Consider the following 15,518-nt stretch of genomic DNA (forward strand, 5'->3'; position numbering starts at 1 on the left):
GAAAACAGAATAGTAGTTACTTATTAAATAATCTTTACTCAGAATAAACTGTTTGAATCACATGAATTCCTCAATTCTATAAATGGTTAGAAATATCTACATAAATTAAGCTTGTTTGCGGGATATCTTAATTTACAGTAGTTCAGTTGAACTGTTGACAATACATCAATCATCTATCCTCAGTTGTAAACTGAGTAACTAATGCCACCTGTGGCTTTATCAGTTATTGTTGGATCAAGCACTTCGTTTTCTTCTTTAGCCTGTTGTCTGCCTTCTATAAGATAATGAGCCTGTGGATCACGATAGCTATTAAATGACGCTTTGGTCTTCAGCACTGCATCATCGGGTAAACGTATGCCCTTCAGAGGCACTTGCCTAGCCAGACGCTCTTCAGCCTGTTGTATGCGTAGATTCTTTAAAGGATACGTACGGTTATACATATGCAAATTTATAAACATAAAGATATAGATTTACCTTGATTTTCTGCATATAATCGATCTGCAGACTGGCGGATTCAGCCAACGGCACTAATTGGGCCTCCCTGTGCTGTATGAGTGGAGGTGTAGCAGCGGTAATCTCCCAGTGTTTGCCTTTCTTACGACTACGTTCCTTATCCGGATCATGAACGTTCGATACTGTAGTGCGAAAAGGCAGGAACTTTTCACGGTCCTTTACAGCGTGCTGTTCAGTCTTATCAATGAGATACAATGCGTGTTGTTCCAAAGTGGCTTCAGTAGGACGATTTCCGACCAATTTGCAAACATCAATTTCTATTATTTCTGCTGGAATTGTTTTGCTGTCATCTTGCCCACTGCAACTACTAGACGCGCTGTCATTAGTCTGGCTCGAATCCAATGAATGAGACGGTTGCTCTTGTCTAAATGATGCTATGTCAGCTATATCTTCAGGAGTGATAAGGGTGGCAGGCGGTGGCAGGACTTTTACTTGGCGCTGATGCATTGTACCTTGGGCAATAATTCGTAACGGATCCATCTCTTGCTCGTCGTCGCTATCAAGCAGGTCAGTAACGTCTGATTTTCCAGGAGAGGTTCTGCCATGCCATTCTAGATTATTTAGTGTTATTTTTCCTTTTGACGCAATGTTCAGCTCGCCGAGTAGGTTAGCAGTTGCCTCGACATCGTTTCGACGTTGAATCTCAGCAAGTAACTTTTCGTGGGAGTCCCGTATTCGCTTTCCTTTATCTGGTAAGCTCTCTAATCGTTTCCTTTGCATTAATATCAACAACAAATTAATCTTTCGCTCACCAATGAAACAAGTTCTACGACTTACTTGGATGACAAAATATTTGTTTGCCTATCCCTCATTTCTAGTAGCTCATGGTATCTAAGAGTTTTGAGATCTTTGACATATTTTTCCTTTGTCTGCGACGTACCGGGAATTCGATTTAATGGTGGCGCATTCATTGTTTGCTTTTTTTGTAATATAATTCCGTATTAATGTTCCCTCCAATTTGTTAAAAACAACACGTGAGAGCGAGAAAGCTGCTGCTGGCTGGCGAGCGATTAACATCGATTTTTGAAAACTACCGAAACCCGAAATCAGTCATCGATATCAGTCAACGCGTTGCAATCGAATTTGTAAATTCGAATTTGTAAATTCGTATGCTGCTTATATTGCGTTAAATAACTAAAACAAGTGAAAAGTATATCTTAACTAAGATAAGTGTTTATTAATGTATATATAGCTTATAAACTAATTATTGATTGCCAATGAAAACAAGTTTTGAGTGCATGTTTTAAATATAATAATAATAATAAATAAATAAGGGTTTTTAGTTTGATGTAAAAATATAAATAAATAGCCGTCTTAATTTATTGTAAAGGTTTTCTTACTGTGAATCAAAGTAGTCTTCGAGAATAATCACCAAAAAGATTTACATATATAGCATACATATCTTACAAGTAATCAACTCAAAGAAATAGCGAAATATGCCGAACGAGTTAATAAACCTCAAGGGGCCCTACGCATTGCATATGAGACGGCGCTGTGTTGAGGAGCGAAAAAAAGAAAAGTTGCTTTATAAGGATAGACGAACACTCGTTATTCGGCCAAAGTATACAATAGTTGGATTGCTTAAGATAATTGGATTCTATTTGGCGTTATATATATGTATTGGCATTCTTTTAACTTGTAATATTCTAATTGTCTCCTATTTTCGCTTACCCAAAGACCGACCGTTCATAGCAAAAGCTGCGAGCTTATCATCCGTTCCCGGAGTGTATGTGGGGGACAGGAAACTCATTAGATACAATTCAGATCAGCAAAAAGAATCTGCACCATATATAGAACATTTGTACAAATTTACAAAACCATATGGCCGCAGTGGAATTGACCATCTAAGAGAATGTAATTTAGATGATACCTGGGGATATAGCACGGGTCAGCCATGTATCATATTAAAACTGAATTATGCAGTTAATTTTAAGCCCGAACCATATTGCAGTCCAATATCTTTGCCCGATGAGGCGCCACATGACTTGATGAATTATTTGATGACATTGCCACTGGGAATGCGTTTTAATCGCATTTGGGTTGGCTGCTCGTTCTTGCGCAATAAAACCAAAGCTGAATTGCGCTATGTGCCACGCAGATATTTTGATTCTGATTGTATGCTACCGGAACAAACGACATTTCTTAGAAATCCCTCTGAGAACTTGACGATGGAAAGAATCAATGACTTTCCAGAATATCGTCGTCTCGTTGGAATACAAATTTCTAATATTCCTTTGAATCAAGATGTTTTTTTAAAATGTTCGGCATTTGCAAAAAATATGCCACTTAAATTCGCATCGGTACTTCTTGTGATTAGAGTAGACGGTGTTGAAATCCCCCAAGAAGTCGATTTAGATTACGATGACAGTAATTATTAGTTTAACCGTGCTAATCAGAGATGCCATGATAAATTTCTCAGAAGAAAGTCTCAATATACAGAAAGTTTTCGATTCGGAATGATACAGAAAAAATCCTAAACAAAATACGGTGATCAGGCACAATTTTTGGTTTAGTTTTTTAAATTTATTATTCAACGAAAAAAAATAACATTATGCCAGAAGATTTTGTAGTTCCCGCAGGGAACTACGAGGTTCGTAAACGATTTCGACATTTGGAAAATAAGCGAAAAAAGTATGAAATGCCCTGGTCTAAGGGTGTACTCGACTTAGAGCACCATAGACTTTTCGGACGGACCGCATTGGGATGGACAAGAATCATTTACTTCTATCTATTGCTCTACTTTTTTATTTTGTTGATCTTGGCTGTACTGATTTTAATTTTCTTCTATGGCTCTTATAAGGATTCACGTTCGCCTCAAATTAAAAAGAGTGCTCCAGGTATATCCAGATTTCCTAAGCCCGGTACCATTAAGTTCAACCCAAACATTCTAAAAGACATATATAAATATGCAGACCAGATAGATAATGGTCTATCCAACTTCGACGCACTCGGTCTTCAAAAATTTGCCAAGTGTAATCAGGACAAATTATGGGGATATCAGGAAAAGTCTCCCTGCGTAATTATCAAGATTAATAAAGTGCATGGATTCACTGCACAAACTTATGACGATGTCGAAAGCCTGCCGAAAAAGAAACCAGCAGCATTGGAAGAGACAGTTAAAAAATACCCTGGTGGTAATAAGATCTGGTTGACATGCGAGGCAACCAAGAAAATGGAATTCAATTTTATTCCACATCCATATTTTGATACAACCAATGATTTAACGTACCTCGATCGCGTTGTTGCTGTACAATTGAAGAATATACCACCCAATGAAGAGGCTCGTGTTACGTGTAAAGTTTGGGCTAAAAATATTGATATTACTGAAAAATACTCTGGCCATGGTCATGTCAAGTTTTATCTGCAAATGCATGTCAAGTGATCAAAAGTGATTTATTACGAATTTTACAAGCATCAGACCTTTGTGTGTCAATGCATGCACCATACGAGACATACAAGCTAGAGTATATAAAAATTGAAACTCCTATATCCACTAAATTATAATATTTCAATAAAACATCTTTCTTCCTAGAATATGGACTCATTTAAAAAATTATATAGCTTTATGTCTAATGCAGTCTCGTAATAGTTTTTAATTTAAAGAGATAAAGCCTTACTTTCTTTCTTTCACGTAATAGTTACTGTCAATATAGTTAAATAAAATACATACATACATACATACATGTATATATGTATCTTTTGCAAATGCAACAGTTTGAAGTAGTCCACAAATGATTTAAGTACTATCGATACTTTTCTCTTGTACGAACAGTACGAATAAATATGTATTTTCTATCCCTCATCTCTAATTCATTTGCCATCACTATTTGTAAATTCATTTCATCATATGTGTCGAAAACCTTGAGGAGATATGGCCGGAGAGGATTTGATTATCAAGTTTCAGGAGCTCGGTATGAGCGAACAGAAAGCTAAGGAGACGCTTAAGAACGCCAATGTGACACGAAATTTGCAACTAGCCCTTGCGGAAACAAAAAAACCGCTGAGCGATGGTGTTGGCATGTTGCTCTACCACATGGCAACCAAACTGAAGCCGCAAATAGCGGCACATTTGCCACTCTTGGTGCGGTACATTACGGAGCGCAAGCTGGACAACACGCAACGTGTTGACGCTGCACTGGAATACTTGCTAAAATGCGGACAGAAGAAAAACGCAAATGTCGATGTGGCCGAACTTGATCGAGAATGCGGTGTTGGCGTCGTAGTTTCGCCTGAGGAGATCGAACGTGTTGTACAGAAGAAAGTTAAGGGCACCTACAAGGAAATATTACTGGAACAGCGCTATCACTTTAACTCATTTAAGATTATGCAGGAAGTCCGCAATGAATTAAAATGGGCAGATGCAAAATCCTTGAAAGCAGCCATCGATGTTGAGATATTCGATTTACTTGGCCCAAAAACTGAGGCTGATCTAATCCCATTGCCCAAGCAGAACGAAAAGCAACCTAAAGTTAAGGCAAATCAAACCACAACCAACGCTAAGGCCGATATCAAGGCATCCGCATCGTCAGCATCTGTACCAGATAACAACGATGGTGCCAATACCATTGCAGAGCTAATGAAGACTAAGGTGCATTTCCATGCACCGGGCGAGAACTTTAAAACCGATGGTTATGTGGTCACCGAGCATACGGAGCAGCTACTGCGCGATCATTTGAAGCGCACAGGTGGTAGGGTTCAAACACGCTTCCCACCTGAACCAAATGGCATTCTGCACATTGGTCATGCCAAGGCCATTAACATCAATTTTGGCTATGCAGCTGCCCATAACGGCGTCTGCTATCTGCGATACGACGACACCAACCCCGAGAAGGAGGAGGAGAAGTTTTTTGTTGGGATTCGCGAGATGGTTGAGTGGCTCGGCTACACGCCATACAAGATAACATACTCTTCGGACAATTTTCAGCAGCTATATGAATGGGCAGTGGTACTGATAAACAAGAACTTGGCCTATGTGTGTCACCAGAAAGCGGAGGAGCTAAAAGGTTTCAATCCACCTCCAAGTCCCTGGCGTGAGCGACCTATTGAAGAATCGCTGCAACTGTTTGAGGACATGAAGCGTGGCAAGATTGATGAGGGTGCAGCCACACTGCGCCTCAAGATCACGCTTGAGGAAGGTAAACAGGATCCCGTTGCGTATCGAATCAAGTTTATCCCGCATCATCGCACTGGCTCTAACTGGTGCATTTATCCGACCTACGATTACACGCACTGCCTGTGCGATTCAATCGAGGATATCACCCATTCCCTCTGCACCAAGGAGTTTCAGTCGCGTCGATCCTCTTACTATTGGCTCTGCAATGCTCTCAACATCTACTGCCCCGTCCAGTGGGAATATGGACGTCTGAACATGAACTATGCTCTCGTATCTAAGAGAAAAATCGCCAAACTTATTACCGAAGGTATTGTGAATGATTGGGATGATCCACGCCTATTTACATTGACGGCTCTGCGGCGACGCGGCTACCCCGCGGAGGCCATAAATAATTTCTGCGCCCAAATGGGCGTGACTGGTGCACAAATATCTGTAGATCCCTCTATGCTTGAAGCCGCCGTCAGGGATGTACTTAACTTGACCGCGCCACGACGACTGATCGTATTACAACCACTGAAAGTAACCATCAGCAACTACCCCCACGCAGGGCCAGTGGAATTAGAAGTTCCTAACTTCCCACAGAACCCAACACTCGGCTCGCACAAGATTACCCTGGATCGTGTTATCTACATTGAGCGCAGCGATTTCAAATTGGAGCCAGAAAAGGGCTATCGACGCTTGTCACCCCAGCAATCTGTTGGCTTACGCCATGCAGGATTGGTTTTGAGCATACAAGAAGTTATCCGTGATCCTGCCACGGGCGAAATTATGGAGCTCGTTTGCAAAAGCGAATCTGCCGAACAGGCCGAGAAGCCGAAGGCTTTTGTACAATGGGTTTCACAGCCGATAGAACTGGAGGTGCGCTTATATGAGCAGCTGTTCAAGCACAAAAATCCCGAGGATACCAACGAAGTGCCTGGCGGATTTCTCAGCGATATTAACGATAACTCCATGTCCGTCCTGAACGCGTACTCTGATAAGTCGCTTAGCGATGTAAAAGTGTATGATAAGTTCCAATTTGAGCGCATTGGCTTTTTCTCAGTGGATCCCGACACATCTGGCAGTCGTATTGTGTTCAATCGCACTGTAGGACTCAAAGAGGATTCAGGCAAGAAGTAAACTTGAATTTGCGTTTTTATAAAAAAAAATATGTTCACAATAAATATTTGTAAAATCACCATTTATTTCTTTCCCTCGACCATGATTATGTGATAGCCGAATTTCGTCTTTATCGGCGGATCTGTGTAAACGGGGTTATTGACCGTGGATATGGGCAGAGCGAAAGCTGCGTCCTGGAAGGGGCCAACCATTGCTCCGCGTATTTGCCAGCCTAAGTCGCCACCCTGACGTGCTTTGTCTTCACTGTAGGCTGCTGCCACTTCAGGAAATTTCTGACCGGCTTTTAACTTTTCCATTGCCTCCATAATCTTGCCCTGCTTCTCACAGAGAATGTGTCGCACCTTCACCGCATTGCCGCCTTTCTTTTCTTTGCCGGCACCTGAAAATCATTGAACTGAATATGGATCGACCGTTACTACCACATCACATTTCTACCTTTTTCCTCTGCAGCTGGTTTCTTGCCACCTTTTGCGTTATCCTTTCCACCTTTCGTATCCTTTTTAGGTGGCATTTTAGATTTATCACCTACTCACAACTGATTTTATACTTGCCACCGTGTTGTCAGGCACATGTGTTGCCACTTGTCAGATGGTTGAATATCATTTCTGTGATAGGGTCACTCAATACTCAAATATATCGAAAGAACTATCGATAAATAGCTATAATATCAACATCTCTAATTTGTCTCACTCCTTTTCACTTTAGCGAGGCAAAATTTGTCACATTTCTTTGGCAAAATTGTAAGTTTTGTCAAATAATTTGAAGTGAAAATTGAATATAACATGATCTAATAACTTTTGATTTTTAGTGCAGTTTGTGATAAATCAATTAAATAAGCACGTCGAGAGCGTAGCGCAACACCTCAGACAAGATACACTAGTTAAACCAGCAACGCTGCAAAATGCCCAAGAATAAAGGAAAAGGTGGCAAAAATCGTCGTCGTGGAAAGAACGAAAACGAGTTCGAAAAACGTGAACTGATCTTTAAAGAGGATCAACAGGAATACGCGCAGGTGACCAAAATGCTGGGCAATGGTCGCTTGGAGGCAATGTGCTTTGATGGCGTCAAACGTCTGTGTCATATTCGGGGGAAACTTCGTAAGAAGGTAAGTGTGTGTGTGTGGGTGTTTGAATGTATGCGTGCTGCTTTTGATGCATGAACGTGTGCTGCGTGCACTGTTTGCAAATGTATTCATATGTATATGTGAATATTTTGTATGCGTGAATATGACAATATGTATGTGCGACGCAGGCCAACATAACTGTAATGACATTTTACGTTAATCTCACTTGTTAACAATTTCCCCATTTATGATTTATTAATTTCGGAATCTCTGCTGGTCAATTGTTTGAAAATCTATAAATATTTTGTTGAGTTTTGCCGATCTGACAAACGGCCTTCAGAAAATGCGAACAAAGCCAAAACTCATTGAACTTACAGATATATACATATGCACGTGTGTATGTAAGCACTTGTCCATTTCAAAAATCTAGTGTCATTGCATTTCTTAAAATATCTTTTATTTAATTAATGCTAAATACTGATATTAAGAAAAACTGCTGTACATGTTTATTGCAATTTATTACTTTATTAATACAGTTTTTTTTTTTCGAGTAAGATTGAATTGAATTTTTAGAGATTATTCATGCACTTACGATTTTTTACAAAAATATATTATTTCGATATATATCCAATCTATACAAATTTGAAATGATTCTGTTTACGTATATTAACTGTAGGTTAATCAGCATTTTAAATTCAATTCATTGGTATTGATTTCCCGAGAATTTTGGGTTCTTACCCGTACGGCCAATAAAGAGGACCCATAAATAAATAATTGCTCCTACGTAGTTATTTAGACTACGTCATTAATAGAAAATGATTCTTATCAGGGGGAAACAAATTTACACAAACAACTATTGGAGACTACAACATACCATGTTGAAGATAATTAAAAGATAGTAATATATATAGATGCCTGTATATTATGCAGATACGCAATGAACCTTGCCCAGCACATGTTTAAGTAAAACGCATTTAAATTGAAGAGACAGAAATTGATAAAAATTTTACAATATTCTATTATGTGCAGTTGTTATATACGAAATGGATACGGAAATCTAAATCGATTATTTTCATTATAATCAAAAAGAATCGAAAGAAGATAAGATAATCAATAAATAAAAGCAATACGCCGCAATATGGTTATAAATCATATATGTAAAAGGATTATAAATAGGTTATGCCTTATCAAGGGTTTCTTTTTGTTGCCTCATAATGACTTACCAGTTAAGTCAATTTAAATAATGGCGCCAGGCGCCATTCGACTAGAAAACTTAAATTAAGTAGCAACTAATTATTTGCTAAGCTGTGTGAGGCAATCTAATCGCAAGTTCTCTGCTGAGATTGCTGCTATGTTAAAGGAATTGTGACAGTGAGTGCTACTGAATAGAGAAAACCATATAAGGTTAGGAATCGTCCCTGGTTCACCTCACAGTTGATGTGTATATTTCGGCTTTAGGTTTAACCTGATTGTAATGTCAAAATGGAAATTGTAGAAACGATATGATGAAATTACGTATCGCACAATAAATCAAGATAGATTGAATTGAAAATGTGCTACTCAACAAACGGTTGAAACATCAGTCAACGAAGTCATGTCAGCTATAAAGTCCAAAAACCAAAACTAAAAACACAAATACTATAGTTATGCTGTAGAACTAGATTATTTCTTATCGGTCAGTTCCATAAAACATTATTTATTAATAAAATCATTTTACGCTTTTTCCGTTCATAGTCGTCAGAATTGATTTTTATTACTCATATTAAAAGATAGAAGTGAATCAAATGATTTTAAGCAAGAACCTCCAATGCTTTTTCATCAAATGTCAGAGGAATACATTTACCCGAACTTTTTTACAGGGCAACAGTATAACACAACGCAATCAAGCTATCACACATTAAGTCAGCAGACGATCACTAGGAGTGATACTAATCTTTAGATTTATCTGCGTAAAACATGTCAACGATATGTAAGTTCGTCGCACTTAACTGATTACCAGAAGCAGGGCCAGCATTTTGTCATTACTAATCTACTGAATTTCGCATGACTAATGCAAAGCTTTGAGACGCCAGACCCCGCCCTCTAGTCAAAGTGCTCCATAGCGCTGGGTATATAAACTTATCTACCAGGCACCTGGAAACATAAAATTCCAGTCAATTTCACAACTGACGCATTTTTCTCTTTTTTTCTTTCAAATAAAAAATGTTTGCTCAATTTGATTATATAAAATACTTTTTTTTGCATTTTATTAGGAACATTTTGCGACTTAACTTTATATGGCTTAGATTACGGGCAGTATATAACAATTTCTTAAAACTTATTTTGCTACTGAGATTAACTGCTAAGTTTTTTTTTTTTTTTACTATTTGAGGTACTTTTTATAGATTTCTTTTTTTTTTAACATTCGAGCTGCGATCCAAGTGTTGAGTAACATATTTACATTAAAAGAGTGGCTGAGCTGATAATCTGATTGATCCAATCTGTGAACGCAGAGACGCGCACAAAGACGGAGGGCGCGTTCTTCTGGCCGCAGGGCAGTCGACCCCAGGAGACAATGCCAATGATAACGTTGCTCTGCTCCAAATGCGGCTCACAGCATTCCTGCATGAGTGGACCGCCAGAGTCGGCGGTGCAGATGCTAACGCCACCGCTCAGTGGACCGGTGCAAAGATTTGTCTCGTGCAGCTGTAGGCCGGAACGTGCAAGGATGTCCTCACATAGCTGCATATCCAGTATGGGCATGTTGGCCACCTGCAGCTTATGCGGATAGTCGGGCACGGCGGTCATTGAAACGTTGCCCCAGCCGTACAGTGTGCCGTAGCCTTCAGGCCTGGCGTCCTGCTCTGGCAGCGTTGCAGCTTGGACGTATTCATCAAAGACGAATGGCTTTTTGGTGTAGATGAGCGCAATATCGTAGGGATTCACACCACCCAGATATAGCTCATGTCGCACATAGTAGTCGATGTTTCGCTGCTGCACCTGGCCCGCCTCGCCGCGACGATTGTGAATGTCATGACTGCCTGCCACGATCACCGAATTGGCCACGGCCTGTGGCGAGCTGAGACAATGGGCCGCCGTCAGTATCCAATGTTCGTTGATGATGGTGCCGGCGCAATAGTGCACCAGGCCCTGGTCTGGTGTCATCATCTGAATGCTGACCACGTAGGGCGCTGAGTGCGGACTCGCTTCGCGCTTAGCCAGAAACTTTTTGGTCCAGTGCGTCTGCATCGGCGCGTCCAGTGTGGTGATACGATTCTCCAACAGGCCGTACGTTGCCAGATTCAATGCCATTGTGTGTCCGGGTCCGCTGCATTTGCGTGCCGGCAGCTGCATGTGCGGGGCTGAACTGAGCACAACCATTATGCTGGCTATGGTGGTCATTAGAAATGTGTAGATGTATCTGTAGGATAACAGCATGATGATGTCCTCGCTCTGGTTGCACGCCCCGCACGGATTTAAGCTTGTACTGAACGAAATTTTGACGCGATTTTAAACGCGAAATGGTGATTTTCCTTAGCGTGTCTAATGAGTTAAGTGTGGTGAATTATTCTTGATCTTGCTGTTGTTGGTAGTTTGTAGGTTTTCACTGTATTTGGTGTGTTGCAGTTGTTTAATAAGTTTATTCAATTTTAGCTTTTCGCCCTTGCTTTGGCGTGCCGATAACACTTCACTTGTATTTCCTTTAAGTATTTCATGGAATTCACTTTTCAGCGGCCGTGTTCTGCCGTTTGCTTCTGCTTGTTCGCTGATCGATGATTGTCTTTAGTTTACTGTTGCCTCGTATAATTTCGCCATACTTATAGCCAATCGCTTATCTAACAGCAAAAGAGAGCGAGAGAGGACAGATAGAGAGAGAGAGTAATGCCAGAGAGACTAATGTTATTAGCTGTTTCGCAGAAGAGAGTGGCTTATTAGGTATTGTCTATGTCGTCGTTATCAGAAATGATAAGATATTTGCGTGTGGTTCATGAATTGCCCTTAGACTGTTTAGTAGATGTAATTAGCATGCACAGCGGTATTTAAGTCAAAACTGAAAATTTAGTGGCATATTCAGAGATCCTATATTAAAGACCACACAGTCTCTGCCTTGAAGTTTTGGCAAATATATAATGTAACTGCATTTCGGTAATATAGAAATGCCGCAATGTGATTCCGTTTGATAAACGATTTTTCGTATGCCGCAATATGATTCATTCTGAAAAAAGCTCCTTTTAAGGTTCGTAAAGAACACGAGGAAAGAACAAAATACATAATAATATTATACTTGTACTTGATTATATTTTGTAGCAGCACAAATATTTAATTCTTGCTCACCGACTTTTTTCAGTGATGAGTCCTACGAACCCTCAAGTTCAATAATCTTACGAAGAAATAGACTACGGCCATATAGATACGTAGCACTCTCCGATAATATTTATAGTGCATTGTTCATATCGCAAGAATGGCACCTGCTGCCTCGAATGCCGATATGATGACGATGTGGGCCCATCTGATGTGGGCATAGCTGCCCCCTGCCTGCACATGACCAGTACGATGGGCAACGTAATCAGTAATTAGCTCATGGATCGTTACTAGTCGGTGTCGTCGTCGCCGTGGATGTCGTCGTACATGTCCATGTCGTCGGGTGATTCCCAAACGCATGCCTCTGGTATTTCGATCGGTCGCTTATCTTTGGCTCACTTAACAAGCTTGCGCCCTTGGGTAATATGCCAATTTTGTAGTGCTTTAGTCACGCTTCTTTTATCTATCTACCTGCTGGAGGTGCACTGTGTCTTTTATCGCATGATGTATCGCTGTACGAAATTGTGCGGAAACATATATCTTAGATTTGGGGTGAAGCCAATGCCACACGCCTGCGCTTACATGTCCAGATTCCCGCCTTGCTTATGATTAAGGCTCCAAAGTTCAATCGGCCCTATGTTTATTTTAAACGATAACGTAATTGACGAAGCATTGGTTTCTCTTAATGGACATTTAAGCCGAATTCGCTATCAAATCATATTTCATTCCATCAATATCTCTTATCAATGACTCGATTCATGAACATATGTGTCATATTTATGCATTAATTTGGTATTTATTGCATTTAGGAGCATTGTACGCTTATTTTTGTGAGTAGTAAAAATACTATGACAGGAAGTGCCTGAGGAAGTGAATTTATGAATGGCATTCACGTTTCAGGTGCAAATGTCTGCAGGTCAGTTATCAAATTGGGTTGACTAATATTCCCCAAGCTAAATGGATAATTGCTTAACATCATGTATATGTATATTCTACTTATCACTAAGATACTCAAATATTTCGGAAGATTACACTGTTCCGTTGACGTCAATGACTTCTTAGAACTGCCATACGCAAAAAAAGAGGCGGTGTCTCTTTTCTTCAAAGTGTTTATTATTTACATACATACATTAAAAGACGTTCAAAAAGCTAAGATATAACTGGAGCGAATTGTAATAAGTTCAAAAGCAGATACTAGCATATATAAAGAGAAATCTTTGGAGTTCCTTCGAAATGGAAATAAACCAATTCCCAAAAATACCAAGATTATCTTTATAGAAAGACAACATTAATGCAAATTTTATATTTATTCAAGTAAACGAGTCTTTCTCATATCGTTGTCTGAAATATTTCGCTCGATTGCGAAATAGCCAAAAGAACTCCAGTTCAAGTTTATTTACAGATCTGTTATCTATTACAAGTTGCAAAATTGACTTGCTTTGCTTTACTTTTTCGCTGAGTCAGCAAAGACTTTATGAAGTTATTGGAGCAATAAATGATATTACAAAAAATTTAATTATATAAATTACTTATGTCTACTTTTCTTACATATTACAGGTTTGGATCAATCAGGGCGATATAATATTGGTCGGCTTGCGTGACTATCAAGACTCAAAGGCTGATGTCATTTTGAAGTATACACCAGATGAAGCCCGAAATCTGAAGACTTACGGCGAGTTTCCGGAATCGGTTCGCATCAACGAAACAGTCACATTCGTCGAAGATGGCTTCGATGAAGATATTGAGTTCGGTGATGAGATTAGTTCGGAGGACGATGCTGATTCCGTAGACAACATCTGATCCAAAAAGAATCAAGCAGCAGCAGCTGAAGACGAAGCTGTAGAGTCTGTTCAAGAATAGGGAAATAAACAAATTTGTAAAAAGCCGACAGTCTCCTCTGGCACCAGCGTCCACCCACAGCAGTCAACAACCCCGCACACACACATTCACAAAGGCACACACACACACGCATCCACCATATGCACACAGCAAGCAGATCAGTTACAACTGGCAATCGATATATGCAGGAGGCAAACCAATCCATTCAGACAGCAATAACCTTAAAAAAATGAAGCGTTCCTTTTTATAAATTTCGAAGTTCTTTTTTCAAATTTGGATGCCAAACTCAAATCTAACGTTTTCATACGCAATGTTCAATACGAAATGATGTTAAACAAATAGTAGAACTTTTTTAAAGCAAATGAAAAACAAAAACAAATAATGCAACAATGCGAAATACAAACAACTTATTATTATTTCAATTAAAAAAACAAAAATCAATCGAAAACAAACGATATTAGTTACTTATTTAAAACAAATAAAAGTAAAACAAACAAAAAGCAGCTACATTTATATATACATTAATATATATAGATGTTTAACTACAGATTGTAAGCAACACAGCAAAGAAAATATGTAGAAAAACGTTAAAATTGCATAGCTAGAGAGTAAGGTAAACTAGAAACCAGAGAGTTTTCCACTTTTCCGCATAAAAACTTGTTCATTTCAGTTCCTTCGTCTTATTGTTTACAATTATTGTTTTTTTATTAAAGTTATAGGGAGTATCGGCGATACCTAAAAAGTCCTTTGTTTTCCTTTTGCTGTCAATGCATTCTGTTTTTTTTTTTTTTTTGTATTTCGGTTTGTGGCTCTTGATCATCCAATTATCTATTATCTAAATGAAGACCATATGAGAAATATTGATTACTGTAATTAAGAAGGCAACAAATTCAATAAATAGTTAATTTAATCGAATGCAAAACAGCAAACGAAAAAAATTCATTTACTGTCTTAATTGAAAACCGCAGCAACGTATTTATTTAAATGCACAAAATTTCATACTACTATGTATAAAAATTGCATATGCAGCCTTGCTTACAACTCCTCATGATGAGAGGGAAACTTCTTGAGTATGGCATGATATAGATTGTAGAATGCATAGACTGAAACCGTGACAATCACAAGGAGGGCGCCGCCAAAGGCGATGCTCAGGAAATTGCCATCGATAATTCCAGCGGAGCGATGGCGTTTGGTTGAAAAGATTTCTTCAGTTGATGCTGGATTGTTCTGCTGCTGAGCTGTACGCTCGGCCATTAGGCGCTTCATGGTGCTTAGGCGTTCACGTAAAACTTCCACGGATTCTGTGTCCAAATCCGAAGTACCTATAAACAATAACAGCGTTAGCTTTACAGTTTTCTTGTATATACTTGGGGTCTAAAATTATTACCAGCTCCTTGTGTGGCCATAGTTAGAGCTATAATGAGTAGGTGCGATGCTTGAAATATTATTATAAAGGTATTATAAATGAAATGGCAGAGCAGGGTGTATTAGAAATATAGAAACAGGCGCATGTGCATAACGGCCATGTATCGATTCGATAATTCAGTGCTGTAAAATGCTGCTTACACGATACCTATCGGCTATCGTTAG

General features: G+C 39.2%; 7 protein-coding genes across 8 annotated transcripts; 3 read left to right on the forward strand and 4 right to left on the reverse strand.

The window, feature by feature from the left end:
• Window positions 1-16: 16 nt before the first annotated feature.
• On the reverse strand, window positions 17-1,520 carry Polr2M (RNA polymerase II subunit M). The gene is made up of 3 exons (XM_018098122.3): window positions 1,291-1,520; window positions 475-1,225; window positions 17-413 (listed from the first exon to the last, which is right to left on the reverse strand). Exons 1-3 carry the CDS (start codon window positions 1,422-1,424, stop codon window positions 180-182), a joined length of 1,119 nt encoding a protein of 372 aa, XP_017953611.1. The 5' UTR covers window positions 1,425-1,520; the 3' UTR covers window positions 17-179.
• Window positions 1,521-1,905: 385 nt separating this feature from the next.
• LOC108651377 (sodium/potassium-transporting ATPase subunit beta-1-like) lies at window positions 1,906-4,047 on the forward strand. The gene has a single exon (XM_018101011.3). It carries the CDS (start codon window positions 3,065-3,067, stop codon window positions 3,893-3,895), a length of 831 nt encoding a protein of 276 aa, XP_017956500.1. The 5' UTR covers window positions 1,906-3,064; the 3' UTR covers window positions 3,896-4,047.
• A 304-nt stretch (window positions 4,048-4,351) lies between these two features.
• Window positions 4,352-7,332, reverse strand: LOC108657656 (peptidyl-prolyl cis-trans isomerase NIMA-interacting 4). Its single transcript, XM_018110314.3, has 2 exons — window positions 7,181-7,332; window positions 4,352-7,124 (listed from the first exon to the last, which is right to left on the reverse strand). Exons 1-2 carry the CDS (start codon window positions 7,254-7,256, stop codon window positions 6,808-6,810), a joined length of 393 nt encoding a protein of 130 aa, XP_017965803.1. The 5' UTR covers window positions 7,257-7,332; the 3' UTR covers window positions 4,352-6,807.
• Window positions 4,385-6,785, forward strand: GlnRS (Glutaminyl-tRNA synthetase). The gene has a single exon (XM_018110139.3). The coding sequence runs from the start codon at window positions 4,385-4,387 to the stop codon at window positions 6,743-6,745; it is 2,361 nt and encodes a 786-aa protein (XP_017965628.1). The 3' UTR covers window positions 6,746-6,785.
• Window positions 7,333-7,344: 12 nt separating the features above from the next.
• eIF1A (eukaryotic translation initiation factor 1A) lies at window positions 7,345-14,365 on the forward strand. Of its 2 annotated transcripts, none has more exons than XM_018110303.3 (3): window positions 7,345-7,485; window positions 7,554-7,850; window positions 13,647-14,365. In XM_018110303.3, the coding sequence occupies exons 2-3, from the start codon at window positions 7,647-7,649 to the stop codon at window positions 13,887-13,889; spliced, it is 447 nt and encodes a 148-aa protein (XP_017965792.1). In that variant the 5' UTR covers window positions 7,345-7,485; window positions 7,554-7,646; the 3' UTR covers window positions 13,890-14,365. The 2 variants fall into 2 exon arrangements, with proteins under 2 accessions (XP_017965792.1, XP_089121490.1); XM_089265364.1 differs by having other exon boundaries at window positions 7,346-7,485; window positions 7,559-7,850.
• Window positions 10,115-11,659, reverse strand: LOC108657593 (venom peptide isomerase heavy chain). Its single transcript, XM_018110254.3, has one exon. The coding sequence runs from the start codon at window positions 11,223-11,225 to the stop codon at window positions 10,245-10,247; it is 981 nt and encodes a 326-aa protein (XP_017965743.1). The 5' UTR covers window positions 11,226-11,659; the 3' UTR covers window positions 10,115-10,244.
• Window positions 14,366-14,870: 505 nt separating the features above from the next.
• On the reverse strand, window positions 14,871-15,474 carry LOC108657667 (uncharacterized). Its single transcript, XM_018110324.3, has 2 exons — window positions 15,316-15,474; window positions 14,871-15,250 (listed from the first exon to the last, which is right to left on the reverse strand). Exons 1-2 carry the CDS (start codon window positions 15,332-15,334, stop codon window positions 14,964-14,966), a joined length of 306 nt encoding a protein of 101 aa, XP_017965813.1. The 5' UTR covers window positions 15,335-15,474; the 3' UTR covers window positions 14,871-14,963.
• Between the last annotated feature and the right edge of the window lie 44 nt (window positions 15,475-15,518).

This window comes from Drosophila navojoa, chromosome 2, assembly GCF_054131105.1.
Source record: "Drosophila navojoa isolate 15081-1374.11 chromosome 2, UAZ_NAV_1.0, whole genome shotgun sequence".
Classification (NCBI taxonomy): Eukaryota; Metazoa; Arthropoda; class Insecta; order Diptera; family Drosophilidae; genus Drosophila; species Drosophila navojoa.